Source organism: Callionymus lyra, chromosome 4, assembly GCF_982586985.1.
Source record: "Callionymus lyra chromosome 4, fCalLyr1.hap1.1, whole genome shotgun sequence".
In the NCBI taxonomy this organism is placed as follows: domain Eukaryota; kingdom Metazoa; phylum Chordata; class Actinopteri; order Syngnathiformes; family Callionymidae; genus Callionymus; species Callionymus lyra.
The window spans coordinates 24,532,091-24,552,971 of record NC_141821.1 but is presented as its reverse complement, the minus strand read 5'-3'; the positions used below and the strand labels follow the sequence as shown (position 1 = coordinate 24,552,971).

The 20,881-nt window shown below is 45.8% G+C and overlaps 4 protein-coding genes across 5 annotated transcripts; 1 reads left to right on the top strand and 3 right to left on the bottom strand.

Moving 5' to 3' along the window:
• Positions 1-334: 334 nt before the first annotated feature.
• Positions 335-8,730, bottom strand: dipk1c (divergent protein kinase domain 1C). Of its 2 annotated transcripts, none has more exons than XM_087789299.1 (8): positions 6,394-8,730; positions 1,977-2,180; positions 1,864-1,917; positions 1,617-1,786; positions 1,292-1,556; positions 771-935; positions 615-689; positions 335-539 (listed from the first exon to the last, which is right to left on the bottom strand). In XM_087789299.1, exons 1-8 carry the CDS (start codon positions 6,604-6,606, stop codon positions 396-398), a joined length of 1,290 nt encoding a protein of 429 aa, XP_087645425.1. In that variant the 5' UTR covers positions 6,607-8,730; the 3' UTR covers positions 335-395. The 2 variants fall into 2 exon arrangements, 1 of the variants encoding a protein (XP_087645425.1); XR_015710915.1 differs by having other exon boundaries at positions 467-539; positions 761-935; positions 6,394-8,728.
• Positions 8,731-9,657: 927 nt separating this feature from the next.
• On the top strand, positions 9,658-13,942 carry hus1 (HUS1 checkpoint clamp component). Its single transcript, XM_087788139.1, has 8 exons — positions 9,658-9,773; positions 10,504-10,631; positions 10,849-11,025; positions 11,089-11,196; positions 11,276-11,350; positions 11,427-11,526; positions 13,596-13,712; positions 13,807-13,942. The coding sequence occupies exons 1-8, from the start codon at positions 9,722-9,724 to the stop codon at positions 13,887-13,889; spliced, it is 840 nt and encodes a 279-aa protein (XP_087644265.1). The 5' UTR covers positions 9,658-9,721; the 3' UTR covers positions 13,890-13,942.
• Positions 13,943-14,153: 211 nt separating this feature from the next.
• On the bottom strand, positions 14,154-15,982 carry cavin4b (caveolae associated protein 4b). The gene is made up of 2 exons (XM_087788138.1): positions 15,540-15,982; positions 14,154-14,918 (listed from the first exon to the last, which is right to left on the bottom strand). The coding sequence occupies exons 1-2, from the start codon at positions 15,900-15,902 to the stop codon at positions 14,403-14,405; spliced, it is 879 nt and encodes a 292-aa protein (XP_087644264.1). The 5' UTR covers positions 15,903-15,982; the 3' UTR covers positions 14,154-14,402.
• Positions 15,983-16,439: 457 nt separating this feature from the next.
• LOC148082182 (tomoregulin-1-like) lies at positions 16,440-20,044 on the bottom strand. Its single transcript, XM_087789297.1, has 10 exons — positions 19,500-20,044; positions 18,707-18,816; positions 18,502-18,631; positions 18,399-18,425; positions 18,210-18,300; positions 17,983-18,131; positions 17,847-17,891; positions 17,659-17,779; positions 17,414-17,575; positions 16,440-17,277 (listed from the first exon to the last, which is right to left on the bottom strand). The coding sequence occupies exons 1-10, from the start codon at positions 19,612-19,614 to the stop codon at positions 17,196-17,198; spliced, it is 1,032 nt and encodes a 343-aa protein (XP_087645423.1). The 5' UTR covers positions 19,615-20,044; the 3' UTR covers positions 16,440-17,195.
• Positions 20,045-20,881: the final 837 nt, after the last annotated feature.

The following is a 20,881-nucleotide window of genomic DNA, read 5'->3' as shown; positions in this document are numbered from 1 at the left end:
ATTTCTATGTGTGTTGTTTCAATGTGTATGTCTTTGAGTGTTTATGTGTGAGTCATTTTGTATGGGGGTGTCTCATTGTGTGTTTGTGTGAGTTGTGTGTGTAGGTGTGTCGGTACCTGTGAGTATTTCTGGTTGTGTGTTTTTATTTGTGGTATGTTCATGAGCATGAGCTTCATCTTAAGCAGATCTGGTCTTGTTGAAACAAATCAGTAATTACTTAAAAGTGAGTGTTGATTATGTCATGTACAGTAAGCGCTTTCCCGTAGCTTCCCTGCTCAGACAACTCTGAGAGAAATTATCCACACTGGATTACACAATTTTTTTTTATTTAAAAGTCAATCAAAAAGCTCTGCCAAAGATGAAGCCACACCTGGTGTGTGGCTCTCAGCACAAGCTCACCAGGGGCCCTGCCCCTCTTCCTCTGAAGCTCCTCCCTCCTTTAAAAGCCGCGTGAGGATGCCCATGAGGCGCTCGTGGACGTCTGTCACTGCTGCTCCTTCGGTCTTCGAACACTCCTGCACGGCGCGCTGCAGCTCGACCTGCAGGCCAGACCCAGCGTTACTCAGATGCATGAGGTGGGTTACGAGTGCGCATTAGCGTGTGTTTGCGGTGACCTGCAGAGGGAGCCCTGCTTTCGCTCCGAGCAGCGTTGGAGAAAACCATGGCTGGAAGATCTTCTCACAGACAACCTGAGCGAGAAGAAGAGGAGGAGAGTGAGTAGGCATGTCTGGTCGGCGCTCCATTAATCACGAACACAAACATGAGTTTGCCTGCAGGTTCGAGTTCCGGCGCCTCGTGCTGCACAGATGAGTGCTCGTGTCGCATCGGGATGAACAGTCGAAAAAGTTACAGTCTTCATCGGAGCTGCAGTTCTGCTCCAGGATATCGATCATCTTCGGCTCGAAGAACGCCATGTCCACATCTATGGCCACCACCTGCAAGGGGCACGAGAATTTCATCGTTCAAGTTTACTTTAGTTCCACCTTAACTTCCCTTCTTCATCCCGACATTCTATTTTCTTGACTCTACCAGAGCTAAATCCTAAACGGCGCACTTGAGCGCTATTAGGTTTGAGCCCTAACACCCTGACAGCAAATGATGTCATCTCCGTAAGTGAGGCTGCATGGACTTGAAATGTAATACATCGGACTGAGAAACCACACAGGATGGACAGCACAGAAAAACAAGCAGGGAATGAAAAACAATAGTAGATATGAAAACATACTCCTGGATCACTATCAAACCCTCCTCCACATATCTGAAATGTTTGTTGTTCTTCATTCTTACTTACGGTCAGATCCCTCCGGATAGCAAAGTTCTCAGGCTTGACGTCACATAGATGAAGCTGGTGAGTGAAGTCCATCTCAAAGTGGGACACCATGTCCAGGAAGCTGAGCGCGATGCTCCACCTTCCCCGCTGACCGGACACACGACTTTCCTCGAGCGAGAAGATGTTCTGGTTCCAAGCGTGTCCGGCCGAGAGGAACTCCACTGCGTAGAAATGACCGCAGGAGCCGAGCACCTGAGGCACATGGACGCTCAGGTCCTGCAGAACTCTGGACCAGAGGTTTGAAGTCAAGAGTGGCTCTGAGAGGATACAACGTGACTTTGCTCACCTGAGGAAGGTGTACTCCTCCTGTTGCAGTAGAGACCACAGCGACGCAAGCTCCGCCCTCGAGTACTTCTTCTCTCTGTTCATTGGCTCTGCCCCCCACAGACGGGCCAGTGAGCTGAAGTTCCCGGGGTTATCCTCCTGGGTCGTGGTTAGACCAAGAGAGTTCCGAATCTGCAGGTGAACAGCAGGTCCTGTTAGGTCACCACTGAACAACTGTGGCAGCAGTTTCCACAGCAACACTCTCATACTTCCAGTGTTGCGTAGTAAATGACCTCCAGAGGTGACACTTCTTCGGCTCCGTCCTGTCGAGAAGTAAAGGATGTCTGGACAGTTTCCCCCCGAATGGATCCAGTCAGCTCACCTGGTAGTCCAGAACCGCCAGCGGCTCGTAGGAGGAGAAGTTCTCCAACTTGGACTTGAGGATAACGGGACGTCCTCTCCAGCGAGCCTCCATCACCTTCTTCCCGCTCTCGTAGTAGAGGCACTGCTCGTACTGGACCTGGCGGAGCACGCACAGATCCAGGCACATGTCGCCTGATACGGAGCCCTCCACGAAGTCTGCGCACTGGAACACACACAGCACATTCAGGACATGTCCCGGCTGAGAACCTTAAGATGAAGATTTAGCCAGACCGTTCATGTGAGCTGGACAGTGGACACAAATGCACGCTCGTACACAAGCTGTGCAGAAACTGCGATATTAACTAATGGTGTGAGGGTCAGTTAGGAGATCCGGGGATCTATGCTCTCACTCCAGCACCGACGGGGCTCGCTCTTCTTCACTGCTGTGTGTGTGTGTGCCAGCGTGTTGACACATTAATAGGGAGGGCGGAGGTGTTGAGAGTCATGAGCACCGGAGTGACCTCCTCCCTTGATGATAGATCCCACTGTGTGTCGTGTGAGAGAGACAAAGTGAGTGTGTGTATATGCATGTGTGGTTAGACGATTGTGTGTGTGTGACAGAGAAGGTATAAGAGATTATTTGTGTATGTATATGCCTCTACTAGACCACAATTGGCTTTCTACTCTACACTACTATGAAATTATCATTCTTAGCATGCCTCATAGAACCTTGAGATCAGGTTCTATGTATTCTATCGTCCTCCTGGTCCATATTATAAATTATTTTCTCAGTTCCCTGATTTCTTGACGAGCCTGGTGCTTAACTCGGTAACAGGTATAACTGTGTGCGACTTAAATATCCATGTGGATATGGTTAATGATAGCTTGGCTTATACCTTCAACTCCATATCCAGCACTACAGAACAGAGGAATGCTTAAATGATGTCTGTATCATGGCCAAGTTTGAGGAAGCAGTTTCCTCAGTACTATTCCTGGTCTTAGTGTGTCAGGGGTCTCTACCCATATTTGAGGTTGATAACGTTTGCATCATTACAGTCTTGCTATGTAACACACTTAACTTAATTGCACCATTAACTCAAAAGCCTGTGAATAAAATATTTTTTTCTCCGTGGTACAAGTAAATGCAGAATTCACAACAAAGGGGATGAATTCTATCAGGCCTGGCAAGATAGTTTAAAAATATACAGGGCAGGACACTACTGACAGCCAGAGCAAGCTATTATTAAGCACTTTTAAAAGAAAATAAAAATAACCCCAGGTTCTTATTCAGCACTGTAGTGTAGAGCCATAATTCTATCAGAAGTCATTCTATTACACAACTACAATCCTGAATCACATATATCAAGCCCTCCTTTTACTGAACTCTGACAAAACTCAGGTTCAAGTAGTCGGTCCACAACATCTTACAAAATTCCTAACTAATGGTCTAGCTTTTCATAATGGACTTGCTCCTGCTGCTAGCACCACTGTAAAGAATCTTGGCGTTTGCTTTGATGATCACGGGTGATCACTTTTCTCCTGTGCTGTCCTCTGAACATTGGCTACCAGTAGAAATTAGAACACAATTTCAAATCCTTATTTTAACATAAAGAGCTTTACATGGTCTACCACCAACATACATCACAGATCTAATCTAAACATATCAGCCTTCAAGGGTGTTACGATCTACTAGTTATATCACAAATCTCTAAATATAGATATGGAGCCAGGGCCTTCAGCCTTTTCAAGCCCCTCTGCTGTGAAACCAACAACTAGCTTCAGTCCAGAGGATAGACACCCTCTATAGGTTTAAGAGTCCTCTTAAACCAAAATAACAATTACTTACTTAAACATACTTTTTGATAAAGCCTATAGTTAGGACTGAATCAAGTTATGCCTGCCTATGTGTGTGTATGTGTGTGAGAGTGTAGTAAGTAAGTAAGTAATGGTTATTTGTAAAGCGCCTTTCTAGACCAGGTCACAAAGCGCACATAAGACAAACACAGCAGTCCCAGAAATTCAGGGAAAAGCCTGCACAAATAAGAATGTCTTAAGATGTTTCTTGTAGGAGTCAGTAGATGGAGCCCTTTTAAATGCAGAGAGAGAGGAAGATCGTTCCAAAGCTTAGGAGCAACAGCCTGGAAGGATTTCTCTCCTCCGGTCCGGAAGCTTGTTTGGGAACCATCAGTAGATTCTGATCACCAGACCTCAGAGCCGAGCTGGGGTGTAAGACTGGATCAGATCACTGATGAAAGGAGGAGCCTGACCATGAATAGGTTCTGAAAAGTAAGAACCAGAATTTTAAAATTGATCCTGAAAGAAACTGGCAGCCAGTGAAGAGTTTAAGGATCGGGGAAATGTGAGTTCTTCTACTAGAGCAGGTCAGAATTCTCGCTGCAGACTTTTGTATTAACTGCAGGCGAGACAACTTGTTCTTGTTTAGACACGAAAATAAAGTGTTACAATAGTCTTAACAAGAGGACACAAACACATGGATAATAATCTGTGTGCAGTACAGGAGCACCTCAGGGGACAGTGCTGGCCCCTCTCCTCTTCATCATCTATACTTCAGACTTCTGCTACAAATCAGAGCCGAGTCTCGTCCAGAAATATGCTGACGCCATTGTTGGATGCATCAGGAACCACAGCGAAGACGAGTACAGAAGTCTGATATGTGACTTTGTGGACTGGAGTGAGACGAACCACTTGCAGATGAACACCTCAAAGACCAAGGAGCCGGTCTTGGACTTCAGGAGGTCTAGGAAAAAGCCACGTCCAGTGTCCATCAGAGGTGACGAGGTGGAGATAGTTGACAACTATCCAAGTACCTCAGTGTGTGGCTGGACAGTAAACTGGACTGGTCCTGCAACACAGACCATGTGTATAAGAAAGTTCAGAGTAGACTGTACTTTCTGAGGAGGCTCCGATCATTTAACATCTGCATGAAGCTCCTCTGCATGTTCTACCAGTCTGTGGTTGACAGTGTTCTATGCTGTGGTGTGTTGGGGTGGGAATGTGTCCAAGAGTGTCAACAGGATGGACAGGTTGATCAGAAGGGCTGGCTCTGTGGTTGAAGCTGGACTCACTGGTGAAAGTTGAAGAGAGGTAAGGTAAGGTAGAACTTTATTGATCCCTCATGTTCATGAATAATTGCTGTATTCCTGTGTCTAATTGGGAAAAAAACAATTTCCCTGAGGGATCAATAAAGTTCTGCCTAACCTAACCTAATCTTCAAATTGTGTTGTGACATAATTTGCCTAATTTTAGAGATTTGACTCAGTAGAAGGAAACCTTTTCTTGTCAGTTTTCTGTAGTGTTGTACTAGAAATGTGTGCATGTTTGTGTGTGAAATAGTTTGCATACGTGTAGCTAAGCGTGTGTGAGAGTGTGGGTGTGTGTATGTATGTGTGTGTAAGTGTATGTTTGTGTGTATTTATGTTTGTGAGAGAATATGAGTGTCTCTCTGAATTCCTGGATTGTGTTCCTGAACTCACTGAGCATGGCACTGAACCAGAGCAACTTGTCGAGGTCGAAGGTCATTCATGTTAAGAGTGGGCTCAATAGGAGCCATTCAGAGACACCCGCGCACACACATTACACACCGCTGGATAAACTCTCACAGCTGGAGGATCTCACACACACACAAGGTTCCTGCGACTGGGAAGAATCTTGATAAGAGAGAAAATTATTCATCCGACTCTTCTCTCTGTGTTTGTATCTTCAGCAGCAGAAAAATGTGTCGCTAGAAAGTCTGCCTGTCTGGGCGTGTCTTCTGCGCCTGCAGCTCCCACACATGTTGAGACTGTAATCTAGTTTGAGGTAAAGGAGGTATGCACCCGTCAAATCAGTGCAGACCTGGACGGTCAGGTAATGATCAAGATGAAGCTTTGTTCTCCTCCACAGAAGCAGAACTAATGTCCTTGAACAAATGTCTTAAAACCGTCGAAGACGGTGTTGCCACAACGTTATCAGTGACCAGTGTGTGTGTTTCTGTGTGTGTGTCTATATTTGTTTGTGCTTCTGTGTATGTCCATCTTTGGGAACTCTTTTGGGAGTCTAAATTTAAACTCAAGATTGTTGTGTTGTTGACAACCCTGATCCCATACCAACATCTATTGTCACTATGGTAACCAGAAGAGTGACAGTGAAGGTCCTCTGGGCACCAGCACTCTGCTCATGATTCATCTTCTGGTTTGTTGACTCTCCCAGCCTCTTCTGGAATCCCATCACTCTCCACTTTACTTCTCTTTCTCAAGAAATACCCTCAATGACCCACTGCTGCCCCTAAATACCAACCCTGATGCCCCCCCCCCCCCCCCCCCGCCCCCCCACCCCCACAGAACAACTCAGACCTACACACTGTGTGTGTGTGTGTGTGTGTATGTGTGTGTGTGTGTGTGAGTGCGAGAGAGAGAAAGAGAGATCTAATAACTCACCAGCTGCTCCAGAATCTTCTTGCTCTTGTCGTGGGTACAGAAGTCTGACAGAATGTTCCGTTGTACAAGGACCAGTCCGTTGAGGAAGAGCCAGGATCCCAACCAGATCAGCAAGAAGACCAAAGTCCCCCTGCAGGACCAGAGCCGAAGTCCCAGCCAGCAGAGAAGATCAGAGCAGCGACTCCTCACTCCCGGTGCCCCCCCGGGGAGCATCACAGCTCTCTGTATCTGAAGAGTCTGAGGCTCCCAGTGACTCACTTAATAAGACCCGATGAATCTCTCTGAGGCTCCCAGTGAGTCACTTAATAAGACCCGATGACTCTCTCTGAGGCTCCCAGTGACTCACTTAATAAGAGCCGATGACTCTCTCTGAGGCTCCCAGTGACTCACTTAATAAGACCCGATGACTCTCTCTGAGGCTCCCAGTGACTCACTTAATAAGACCTGATGACTCTTTCTGAGGCTCCCAGTGACTCACTTAATAAGACCCGATGACTCTCTCTGAGGCTCCATGTGACTCACTCAGAACTCCGGATGATTTGTTCAGCGACTCACCCAATAATATCTGATGACTCATTAAGTGACTCACTCAGTAACTCCTATTGACTCTTTCTTAGACTCCATGAGACTAACTTAGAACTCCTGATGACTCATTCAGTGACTCTATCAACAACTTCTTGTGTGACTCAGTGACTCTCTCAATAATTCCTGATGACTCCTTCAGTGCCTCACTCAGTGACTCTCACATGAACTCGTTGATGACTCCTTCAGTGACTCACTATCAATTCTCAACAAATCCTGACTCATTCACTCTAAATTGTTCTTTTATGTATGGTCTCAGTGCTTCTCTGCAGCGGTGTCTTCTCCATCTAAAGACTGAAGTGAACAACTGAAGCAACTAATGTGAAGATAACAGCATCAGATCTGCCCAATGACCGGAAGCTGAAGGTTCGTGGTCCAGAGTTCTCAGCTCTCAGTGAAACATGCAAAGGGGATCATAGTGAAGCATGTGAAGAGAGATCATTTAGCTCTGGCTCTTACTTCCTTCAACCAGGAAAAAAGAAAAACATCTCATCTGGTTTTAATCCCGGAGAGTTCCAGAGCTCATTACTATTTTGTCCTGCAGCTGCTCTGGAAGTTCCAAACCAGAAATGACAGCGGAAACAAAAGGAGCGTCCCGGCGCCGGGAACTCTTGAGCCAGATGCTGAAATCCAAGTCTGGGAAATCCTGCAGGAGGAGAAGCAGCAGGTCAGAGTGTGGAGTGGGTGGTGGAGACGCTGCAGCTGCTCCCCCGAGCCCACCATCACGCCTGCACATGTTCCAGCCTGAGAGTGATCGGCCCCCAAACAAACCTCAAATGTCACATCTGACCTGGCCTGAGGATTACGAGGGAAGCTCTGCTCTTCACCGGCCCCCGGAGGCGCCGCAACACATTTCCGCTTCCAGTGAACACATTGCATGAAGACATCAAAACAAAAACTTAAAACCAGGATAATCACCTCCGATCATCAGATCGCAGCTGGAGTCCCACAAAGTATCAGAAACCTGAGACTCCGTAGAGTTCCCTCCACCTATCATGAGTACAATAGATGTCCACGATCAAAGTGAGAGAAACTTAAATCACCATGTTTGTTGCCCTTTAATATATTCAGTGCTCTCATGTTTTGATTCCCATGCACTTTTTAACCATATAAGGATATTATTTTATTGCTACTTTTCGTCCGCAACAACTGTTTCTCGTGTATTTTGCTTGAAATAATTCCTGACTTAACTATCCATAAAAACATATGTTCCGTGTTTCGTTCTTAACTGTTTATTCTGGAGGAAATGAGTGATAAATAGTTAAGCCTTTTCTAAATCCAAGTCTTAAATCTGAAATCACTTTTATTTGGTGCAAAATCAACTCAACATCCTTAAAGAATCCTGTAAGTGACATAATTTTAAAGATAGTTGACAACATGTCATCTGCAACCTTCAGTTCATCCTTTTTTACTTATTGTCTGCTATGATTGTGTACAGAGAGGAAATAAGAGGCTTTGTATCTGTATGGTAATGATCTTGAAAGCAAGGCCCAATAATAGAATACTTCTGTCAGTACTCACTCTAAGTAATCCTGGGATACGTTTGTCAGTACTCCCTGTTTGTACATATATTACTGTGTGGGTACAAATTGTTAGTACTGGGATACTTTGGTAGTACTCACTAAAAGTACTGGAATATGTGTGTCAGTACTCACTAAAAGTACTGCAATACTGTACACAGCTCTAGCCTCATAACCATCAAAAATGCATACCTATAATACAGCAGTATGTGATGAGAACAAACACAGAAGCTCTGAATGTTTACATAGTACTCGGGTTACTTACAGTACACGATCACGTGACACTTGCTCTCAGACGTCCTGATGCGCAGGTGATGCGGTCCCGTCGGTGTCCGTGATGCAGATGCGGCTGATGGGGAGGAATGTGCAGCTCCGAGGACTCGAGCGCAGGACCCTCCTCTCGACCGTGCTCGCGTTTGTGTAAGCAGTCCTCGACAGGAATGTGTGTGTGTGTGTAGGTTCGGGCTAGTCGACCAGATATCAGATTTAAATTCAACAAAGTGTTGGGATCTTGAACCCGCCTACCGCGCGTGCGCTCATGAATATAGAGAGCACCTTGCGGAACTGATGGAAAACTTTCCGTCTCTGCCTCTTTTGTTCTCCTGAACTCGTTCACGAAGTTTCAAGTGCGCGCGCGTGAGCGTTCCCCATTAGAAATTGGGAGTGTTATGGGGGAGGCGATTCCGGCAATGACCACCTGGCGGCGACAGAACTCTGTCCTTCCTTGTTGTCCATTCTACCGTTTCATCTTGTATGTTTAGAAATTGACAGCAGATGCGTGACTCACAACACTGTTGTTGTTTTTTTATGATTAGAATGTATGTTCTGTAGATGGCCAATGAAAAAAAAAGTTATCATTTCTGATGTCAATTGTGTTGTTATGTCATATTTTCTATGAAAAATAGCAACGCCTCGCAATTACAATAGCAATGAATGGATTGACGTACATGTGAATTATTTAAAACACACATTTTAATTATGAGTAGGGTAATTCGTTAATGTGTGATTCTACTCACATTTTGCCTTTGTTTTCATTGTTTTTAATGGTGTCGTCTTGCTGTAATCGCAGTTTGAAACTTTTCTTCACTCTTTCTGCGCTGAAATATCAACAATGTTTTTTAGGCGGAACCCTTGTTGTTCCGCTGTTTCAGCGGACAATCGTCCGAGCGGACAAGCTCCGATTTGAAGCCGCCAAATGCCAAAAACACGGCATTTTTTCGCAGAAGATGAAGTTTCGGGGTAAAATTGTGGACATCGCGTGTCTTAACCACTTCACACGTGAGTTTCCTGATGTTTTCATTGCATCTGACGAGTATGTTTCTACGTCGAAATGTTAAAAGTGCATGTACAAGAGTGATGCTGGTCATTCAGGCAAGTTGACATAAGTCCACTTAAATCATGCATCTGCTTTAACTAGAATGAAAAAAGACATAACATGAGTTGTACTTCATTGAATATAATTTAAACCTTATGTTATGATGCTTTAAGACTTCTGTTGTAAACTATTCATAGACTATATGAGAAATTACCTGAGCTGTGTCATATAAATATTATTTGAATTAATGAGTAGCACGATTTTAGAATTCTAAGAAGATTCTTAAGGCATTTTATACAAAGGGATAATAAAATCGTTGTAGAATGTCAGTTTTATTCGTTATTTAACCAGACAATTCTGATATTTTGAGTAGTTATGAAATCTCTCCAAACTGAGTTTTACAGACACGGTGTTAAGTAAGCAAAATTTCTTTATCAGACGTGTTGTTCTCAGTATTATCTTGACCTTTAAAGTCTATATTTTATTGTGTAATTTTTTGATTGTTTAAGCGCTTTGTGACCCTGGTCTGGAAAAGCGCTATATAAATACAAATTACTTACTCACTTACTTCATCATATGTGACATGGTCCATACATAAACAAAGATGAGTGAGGACTCATGAACACTGTGAACAAAGTCACTCTTTGGGTTTGTCATCTTTGATGGTGGAGCTCTTTCTTTGGTCTCGAGCAGGTGTGGTCACCACCATATCCAAACTCACGAAGACCTGCGTCCTGCGTCTCACGCCAGACCACTTGTACTTTGTTTTGGCGGGAAAAGTTTCCAATGGTGGCGTCAGCATGTGGTGTGAGCTGGCTCAAGTAAGTGATTGCACCCTACGTTTACCTTTTCCCCGAAATAAGTCGTATGATCTTTGCTCGACTTTTTTCTCCTCCTGTTAACAAGTCACGGGATCAGTTCACTCCCGTCGGAAGCTTGGTTACCCTCAGTTTCAAAACTTTTGGTTCTGTCTAACACACAACTGTCTGCCTTATTATCATAAATTGACCTGACCTTGGTGTGCTCTCTTTCTACCAGGCCAACTTCTTTGATGAGTACCAAATGGAGGGTGTGTCCTCCGAGGACAACGAGATCTGCCTCGAAGTGGCGCCGGATAATTTGTCTCGAGCACTGCGGACGCTTCAAAACGCCAAGACGGTTAAAGTCAAGTTGACCCGAAAACACTGTGCCTGCCTGACCATCGCTGCCGAGCTGGTCAGCTAGCAAGCCGATGAACCCATTATTTTTCCAGTCGCATGAAATTTGTCTCCCTTGTAGCCCACTCTGTCCAGCAGCAGCCGGGTGGTGACCCATGACGTGCCAGTGGACGTGATACCTCGCCGATTGTGGCACGAGCTGAAAGAACCGTCTGTGCCTGACTTTGACGTGAGATACATCTCAAGTTGAACTGTTGTGTCACCCACTCCGTCAGCCTGTCCACAGACCTTCTGGTCCATTTCCCTAGGTGAGTGTATACCTGCCGCCTCTCAAGACCATGAAGAACGTGGTGGACCGCATGAAGAATCTCTCCAATTTCCTGGTACTGCTGAAATCCACATTTCCAGGCACCAGAGCAGAGACATGGGAGTGTGAGCAAGTGTGTATGTGTGTCACAGGTGATGGAGGCCAACATGAATGGAGAGATGAACCTGAAGATTGAGACAGACCTGGTATCAGTCACAACACACTTCAAGGATCTCGGAAACCCTCAGTGGGGTGAGCCACCTGCTGGTCACATGACACAAGCATCTAAAACAGGGGTGCTCACACTTTTTCGGTTCGCGAGCTACTTTTATAATTGTCAAGTTCAAAAGATCTACCTTCATCAAATTTGCTCAACGTTAGTAAGTACATACTTCACTCAGATGACTAGCACTGAATGAAGTGAATGGACTGATGATCAGTCATGATGGAAGGATGTGTGGATTTAATCATATTCATAAAAATGCTGACTTAAATAAATAACTAGATTCAAATAGTTCAGTCCGTTAGGAGGATATTCCCTCATAAGAAGATACTTTTCCTCTGAGAGTAACTTCCAAAAATGTCCATGAGACCTGGTCTTAAGCTCAGTGTCAGCCTTTGTTAAATATCATCCTCCACTGCAGATAAGTTCAGACTCGTATGTACTAAGAATTGCATTGATTTCCAACTAAAAATGTTCATTCGAACCCAAATGATGCACAAAAAATATTCATGTGTAAGAATCTGTGCTTGACACGAATTCAAGCCCTTTTCCTTTGTTCATCAAAATCAACAAAGAATTCAGACGGGTTCATCCCTTTCCATGCCTCCATTTCAATATGCCGATCATATTTAAATGAAGTAAGTAAGGATGAAGGACAAGATTTAAATTTCTCCATTTTTGTGATCATGAAAAAACAAAAACAAATGAAAACATGAATTCAAACAGTTTATATTTGTTAATTTTAAACATGTCTGATATGAATCACACAAGTGGATTATTTAAATTTTAAAACATCTTCAGTTGAAGTTTAACGAAAATAAAACAGTTAACCAGTAACTTCACATCATCATCGCTTTGTCTGATCGCCTCTGACGTCATTAGAATTTGTGGCTCACATGTAACTGTTTAACGTGTTTCAGCGTATTCTTATTATATTCGTGAGCTAAAGGTAATTTACAAATAGTCATCATGTGATGGTGTATTAATACAAGTGTGTTTTAAGGACGTGATCACAAAAGGAAAACCAGCATTTGTTGCGCTTTCATTGAAACCTGCAGCTTAACTTTGATGGAACTGACGTCATGTTTCTGTGACTCTCGCAGAGAAGACCTGAAGCGATCAAACGCGCATTATTTTGTTCGATATATTATTAAAAAAAACAAGCTTATAATTCTATATCGTTTTTCTGAATTGTGTAAAATGACTGTCGCACGTTTTGCTCTTTTTATTCTCGATTCATATGAACTTTGCCGAGCGTTCAGTGGAAGAGGCGGGAGCTCTGATTGGCTGCTGTGCATGTCAATCAAATTGTCAACCAATCGGCACAATGACTATTTGATTGACATGCACAGCAGCCAATCAGAGCTCTCTTTACTATTTTCTTATATCATATTTTATTCTCGCAACAGGTCGATCGCGATCGACGTATTGCCCACCCCTGATCTAAAATAAGAGGGAGAATAGAGAAGCATCAGACTGTATGAAAATGTAAAAACAAAAACGGAACAAGTACTTAAGGGAGTTCATCCCCTTGTTGAATATTTAGTAACACATTACTGCATACCTCCGCAAATACTATTTTTTTTTTTTTCAAATAAAAGTAAATCTTTATTCTAAAAAATTGTTGCATTTTGTTTTTATTCTCGTTTTCGTGTTCACTTAAAGGGCAACAGATGCTTTGATTTGAGTGTTTCTTAAACTTGAACCTTTGTTTTGCTCATTGGTGTGTGTCTGTTTGCACAAAACCCCCTTTAAATAAAATATTTAAGTTGATACTTTGATATGTGCTTGAGCCCAATGAAAAATTTACCCCAACCACACCCACTGATTGGTCAAGCATCAAGGTTTGTCACTGTGCGTCATCAAACCCAAAAGTAACCTTTCGTTCACCGAGACTTCAGACGAGGGAGAACTTTATAAAGTAAGTAAAGTAACTTTATAACATCATCATGATGAGGGACTTACTGCATCTTGGAGAGGAAGACTTCAATATTTGAAACATGCGAGTCAGTCAGGAGAGTAGTAGTTTGAAATTAGTTGCCCTTTAGGTATTTTACAATGGTCAAATTGTTTTAACCTGTTTGCGTTCCTCCACCAGGCAATGCAGGTTCTCAGCAGAGGGAGCTGGAAGACATGGTCCAAGCCAGAGTGGACATCAGGAAGCTGCAGCTGCTGCTAACTGGCCAGCAAGTGAACCCCACCAGAGCACTGTGTAGTGAGTCTCGCGTGTTCTTAATGTCCTTTTCTACTCTGTTCTTCCTGCCCTTTACACGTTCTCACCTCTGCTTACTCGTCTCTCCTCTCTTCAGACATCGTCCACCAGGAGGTGGTCCACCTCGTGCTGCTTCATGAAGATGTGTCTCTTCAGTACTTCATTCCGGCCGTAGCGTAAAAATTCCTAATGCTTGTTTTTTTTTTCTTCGTGTTTTGATATTTATGACTCAACAATTCTCATCTGATTATAAATTGCTTTTTATGTTAAAGCCTTCATTTTTCTTCTTTCTTTATTAAGATCAACAGTTCTGAAGTGCCAACATCGGATTAGAAGGTAGAGCTGTTCACCTTCAACTTCTCTCACCTCGTCCTCTATCTGCTCTCGCTCCTGTGGGGGTGTTGGTTGATGTTCTGGATTAATGGATCATAGAAGTGAATTTTTATTTTTTTTATTCAAGATTTGGTTTGAAGCTTTTATTTCTCTAAATTCCTGCAGTGCTGTGATACACCAACAGTCATGCATCTGTGCCATCAACACAAAAGCTAAACTCATAAACATTTGTCCGTCAGTGTGTGTCCACGTCTCCTCCAGCTGACCCTTTCTTGTCACCTGCATTGCTCCCTCTCAGGTCAGCTGACCTCTTCGCTTATTGCATTCCTCCCGCTATCAGAAGTTCTTGTTTTTTTTAATTTACGACAGCTGCTTCATGTCGTACATCTGCACCTCTGACTCCTCCTCTTTATGGCTGTCCGTCCTTGCGGCACTCGGACTAGCCCGGCGACCCTTGGGTGGAGGCACTGGGGCGGCGCCGGCCTCTGCTCCCTCCTGACCCTCCGCCACAGTCCGCTCCTTCTTGAGTTTGGCGGGTACACTCTTGGTGATGGTCTCTTTCAGCCGCTCGCCTGACTGTCGGATCTTCTCGCGCCGCTCGGCGGTGACGATGCGCTCGCCTAGTTTGTTGACTTTGGTGCCAATGTTATCACGGGTCTTGCTCATGTTCTCCTTGGAGAACGTAGCCTTGAAGCTCTCGATACGGGTCAGGCCAGACTTCTTCATGCGGGTGGCGGCAGACCCCTCTGCCTCTTCCACCACCATGTATTCCTCGTCCGACTCTGGCGGCAACTCGAACTGGTCTGCCTCCACGCTGGCCCTGGCGCCCTCTGCAGCCTCAGATTCGGGAGACACGGCCTTCACCTCTTGGTCGCCCTGAAAGACACAAACCTCTGTGAGGAACCATGAGTGGGGTCATCCTCCATCATTGGTCCAGTGAGCCCACTAAGATGTCTAGCAGGACCTCCTCTGAACCTCCGTCACAGACTCCTTTTTAATTTACAGAGAGAATGAGACTGTAGTGGGCTCACTTTCACTACTTTGCAAGCACCTGTTTGCTTTGTGATATGGGGTCACAGATGCGAAATACTTCTGTCCCGCTAGTCTGTTTTTACACCAGAGACAAGGTACTTTTTAAACCGGCGATGTGAGATACTGTGTGAAGGAGATGATTATAAGTAGGATGAAGGAGCTGCTCCTCTGTGTGTCACCATCTGATCCTGAATAAAAATAACCTGCAGCTGCTGAACCTCGACATGCCGACCCCCTCGGCGGCTCCAGTTACCCTCACACTCAAGTGATATGAGGCTGTTTTAAAGTCCAATCATGAAACTTAAAAACTCCTCGCAGGGCAGGTTTCCAGGTTCGAAGGTCGCTCCACTGACAACCAGAGATTAACCGGTTGGACATGGGCTTAATCGCACCACAATGTGGACCATAAAACGATACAGAAGACATGCTGAGCTCAAATGTTTCTGAGGTGTGATGGGGCCTCACCTGGTAGATGACCACTCTGAACTTGTTCTTGGCCAGAAGCTCACACTGCGTCACCTCCACCTTCTTCACACGAACGTTCTGGTTCTCCACCCGCACTCGCACATCCTTGATGTGTCGACTGATTTTTCGGCTCTTTTCCAGCAGGTGTCCGACCGCTGTGCCGGTGTTGGCATGGTCGCTGGTCAACTTGACCACATCGGCCTGGATGCTCCTCACCGTGCTCTCCAGCTCCATCTGTCGTTCCTCCATGCGCTGCTGCGTGACCTGCACAGTGTCCATCAGGCCCGCAACACGCTCCAGCAGGGCCATGATGCCGCCCGCCTCGTAGCCGCCGCCTGCCGGCACAGCCTGTCTGTCGGCCATCCTGCACTAGACCCGAGCCGAGTTCAGTGAGCACAGAGGATCTCCAGATGGAGGTCCAGGCATGAGGGGTGTTGCTCGGCCCCTGGATGAATCTAAAACTGGATTCAGCTGCTGACTCTGGGGGAGGAGCCAGGGAAGATCACATGTTATTGGACACAGCGTTGCCATTGGAAACCTGAGGAACACTGAACAGGAAGTGATATCATGGAGTAAATGTGGCATCACATGAAGCGGAGGTGGAAACCCCCCCACTGTCTCCCAGGCCCAAGGAAGAATGGTACGGAAGTTGTCCTCCTTAACCCTTCAGAAAATAAACCAATGGGGAAAAAATAAATCCCTGAAGGTGGGGCGATGGACCATGGGGAAGCCCCTGCAGTTGTTTGGTGTATTTTTACGCAGCTGAGACTTTGACTGATCTGGACAGTGACATCAATGATCTGTGCAACAGCTGAGCAGAATCATGACGTCACTCGTTTCTTTTTGGATTTTGTGGACATGGCGCTCTCTAGAGGTGGTTCATTGAAGCAGCGACTCAAGTGAAGGAGAAAACTTTATTTGGAAGAAACTACGACACTAACAAACACATCTTCATGCCATGACTACGAGACCCCTTAGAGTCCCGGGACCGCGCCCGGCGGGAATCTTCTAACAACATTTCACCACGACACTTAGAAAAAACGTTAAATTAACACAGTTTCGTTGGAATCCAGTTCCGGAATGACATCATCCGAAGAGTGGGTAACACTCATCAACGCACCACAAAAGTTGTCATCGTAGAAAAAAACAGCATTTTGGTTTCAGTCGTACAAACGAGGTAAAAAAAAAACAATGTAGTGTTAAACAATACAAAAAAACATGAGAAGAGGAGGTCCACGACGAGCAGGGCGCCTTGTTCACAACAGCTTTACACTTCATTAGCATGTTCGCTACATCCGTGTTCAGGCTACTCTACGTATAATTTAATATTCGTGACAAACTTTTGCTGCAACAATGTCTTATCGACAAGTGTGCAGACACGTCGTCTTTCAGTTTACTGCGTATCCTCCTGTATTCGTATGGAACAGTAATTAAAAGCAGAAGTACACAAAGTAAACAGTTATGAAACTGAGTCTGGTCTGCTCGTGGTACTCCTCTGGCTGCACTCTTAACAATTTCACCTACTCCAGGTACTCTGCTCTTGCACTCCAGCATATGGGTAACCGTCTGCAGAGCAGAAAACGATAATCCTTCAAAACAAGTCTGACAGGAAAGAAATACAGCCACAGTGCTCCGGAGTCCTTTTGGTGGCCACAGCTACATGATTCTGGACGAGGTCCCGGGTGGGAAGTGACCCAGATGCTTTTGCCGCCGGCCACGCTTTGCTCTGCTGCACCTCCTGCAAGCGAGAGACAGCAGGTTAGCAGGCTTCCCAAGAGAGACCATCCAACAGCTGTGCTCCAGAGTGCACTTGGACGAGCTCACTGTCTCCCTCGTGTGGCCATTGAATGCAACAGACACACGGTCACACTCACCTGGTGAAGCACATCACCACGGCCACGATGATGGCGATCTGCACAGCTCCGATGATGGCGGCGATGAGAACGTAATGAAGCTTTTGACCGCTCGGGACCACGTAGAGGATGTTGAAGTCCAGCAGCTGGTCACACTGAGAACCGCCATAGCCTGACGCACACCTCCACACACACAAAATTGTTGTCAGAACATTTGTTCGCACGTTAAACATCAGGTCATCACATGTTAGTCACATAAGCCTTACCTGCAGGTCGGCAGCTTGTGGATCATCTCACACACTCCATGCTCGCAGAACTGGCTGTAGTCGTCAGGACAGGGGGCTGGGCTCTCATCCAACGCCTCCCCCTCACCGGGCTTGGAAACGGCTGGAAAATACACCAGATTGAGTTTGGCTGCTGCAGGAGCTTCAGATGATAAACAACCAGATCTTACCTTGAACCACTATTTTCTTCCCACCGTCATCCTTTCTGCTCTTATCTGTTGACACACCGCCATGTTAGACTGGATGTGTGTGTGTTGGTTAATCAGTGTGTGTGTGTGACTGAGTTTGCACATGCGTGGATGGTACCTTGACAACGGCCCACATGCTTGATGTCGATCTTGACCTGCTTCAGACAGGAAGCCTCTCTGACGTGACACGGCGTGTCGTACGTCACGCCGTCGCCGCCACAAACCAGGTTGTCGTTGTGTCCGTTACAAACAATGTTGCACATGCAGCTACACACAAACGCACACAATAAATGACACTGAATTGCTGCTGATAAAAAAAAAGAGAGGAAAATGGTGTGTTCTTACAGCAGGTCTTCTGAGTCTTCATCACATTCGGCTCCAAACTTGCAGTTTCCACATTTAGAAGCTTTTTTCCCTCGACCAGAGCCTTCATCATCTGTGGAGGTAACATTATCATCATCATCATCATCATCATCTGTGGAGGTAACATTATCATCATCATCTTCATTATCATCTTCATTGTTTGTTTTTTACCTCCGTCTCCAGATCCTGATCCTCCATCTATTAACAAAAGATTTAAAAAATGAATAAAGAACATCAACCGCGACCCACTTGATTTTGTTTACGAGTGCGTTACCATGGTAGCAGGGCCCCTCTGACATGATGCCAATGGCTCGCTGTTTTTTGCAGGCAGCTCGACGGAGGTAACACTCGTTCTGGTACGTGTCGCCATTGGAACCACACACGGGTAGGTACTTCTTATGACACTGACACACACACACACACACACAGTTTTACTGGGGGCCCTCTGAGCTCCTGAGGCAAGGACCTGAGACACTCACATGGAACTGACACACACACTTGATGTCGGCGCCGTTCTCACGGCAGGTCCCTCCGAACCGGCAGGTCCCGGCGTCGCACACTCGCAGGTCGCTCTTCTTCTCCGACACGTCTGGAACATGAATGAGTGACACACACACACACACACTTCAGAGCTGATTGGCCGACTCGGTGATGCGAGTAATAACAGAGCCGTGACCCCGCCCTTGTCTAGCTGAGAGAGAGTAGTGTGTTTGAAGTGGTCGCTCTCCAGTCACTGCTGCTCAGACGTCACCCGCCGCCGAGCGTAGTTTCAGGTCACCGACTCCTAGTCACCATTCAAGGAAGCCCCCCTCTCTTATTCTGACCGCCCACATGAGACCTCAGCCCTCGATAGAAGCCAAAACCACAAGAGTAGCTAGCCGGGCCAACTCGACCACTTGGATGTTCCACATGTTCAGAACCGAAGCTGCTCAAACTCCCTTGACTCTCATGCTTTGATCTCAAGTCCTGTGATCACAATCTGGGCCTGTCATTAACTGAGTTCTTTCTTTCTCTCTCTCTCACACACACACACACACACACACACACACAAACACACTCACACAAACACACTCACACAAACACACTCACACACTCACACACTCAAGAGTCGCTCCAGATTTTTCTCTGCAGGTGTAATTTTCATACGTCATGTTGTCATGACTACCTTATTTTTTTTTTGTTGCAATCTTTCTCTTCTATGCTGCTGCTGTCGTCACGGTAACTACTAAACTCTGACCATCTATATGACGTCACGGAGGCGCCGGGTCTCACCTGGACAGTCGATCCTGCCTGGGGTGCAGTCGGGGCCCCCAGCACGGGGAAAGGAGGTCCTGGCGACGGGCAGCAGCAGCAGCAGCAGGCAGGAGAGCCGGATCAGCGAAGCCATGGTGGATGAGGACTCAGGGGGGATCAGGGACTCCTTCTTCTCTCGAGATCACGCTGCGGGTTCTTGTGGTTCAGGCTACAGTCTCCCCGGCCTCATGGCTCCTCGTCTGGACCAGCAGTCTCTGCACATTCGCCACGAAATGACGAAGCAGCAGCGAGTCCTGGATAACAAAGCCGAGCAAGGCCCCGGGGCTCCACACACCGACCCCCCACTCACACACCTCCGCCCCCAGCAGAGCCTCTCACATCCCCGAGCTCCCGCAGACCCCCCGAACCTCGATCGTCTCGGACGGGTTCGGTCGCTAAGGCCGGTCACGAAGAAGCACCCGTTGTTGGACCCGCAGCCTCGGTACCGAGAAAAGAGAAGGCGATGCGGACGCGCAGGAGCCGGGACGGTCGCTCGGAGGTGCGGACTCGTCTGTTCTCACGTCAACAAAGGCCTGCGTCACGTGACTCGCAGAGCCCACGCCCAGGCTGGCGTGACGTCATGACGTCGCACTGGTGCGCGTTCATTTTCGTACGTCTGTCTGTAGCCGGAGAAAGAGATGGGGTTCGATTTGAATTGTGCATGTGAATCAATTGGCCGCCAGAGGGCAGCAAACACCTGGTCATGTCCTCAACTGTCCCCCCCTTCACAGGCACACTGGCCCCGACCAGGGCCTTTGCTCAGGTCTGCAGCAACTGCGGATCCACCATCCAGTTGCAACTTTTACAAAAGAAATGCACTTTTGTGAAGGTGTTATTCAAGAAACCTAACAACAGAGAAAATACCAGATAATGATCTTGATTACAAAGTGACGAGTGGGAGAATTCCCCATTTATTCTTGATTTTCTAGAACTCCTGTTATGTTATCAGTTTCATCTTGACCTTTAAAGTATATACTTTATTGGATATTGTTTAGATTGTTTAAGCGCTGTGTGACCCTGGTCTGGAAAAGCGCTATACAAACAAAAATTACTTACTTACTTTCATGTTTAGATTTTAACGTAATTCGGTATGAAGGTTTTTTTTTCTACAAACATCATCAGAAAACATGGCCTATTGTTATTATTATTTTAATTTTTTTTAATCTTGATATAGGAGTGAGCAAAGATGATTTAATTTTACCGTGGAAATACTGATTTATTGTCCTCTAACTACACTGTTATTATATCAGATATGTCGCAATATGTATGAATTAATTCATAAGACACCTTAAAAATTGATAAATATCTGACTTGATTTTCATGATGGTCTTAAACTATAACTGGGGATATATTAATAGTAT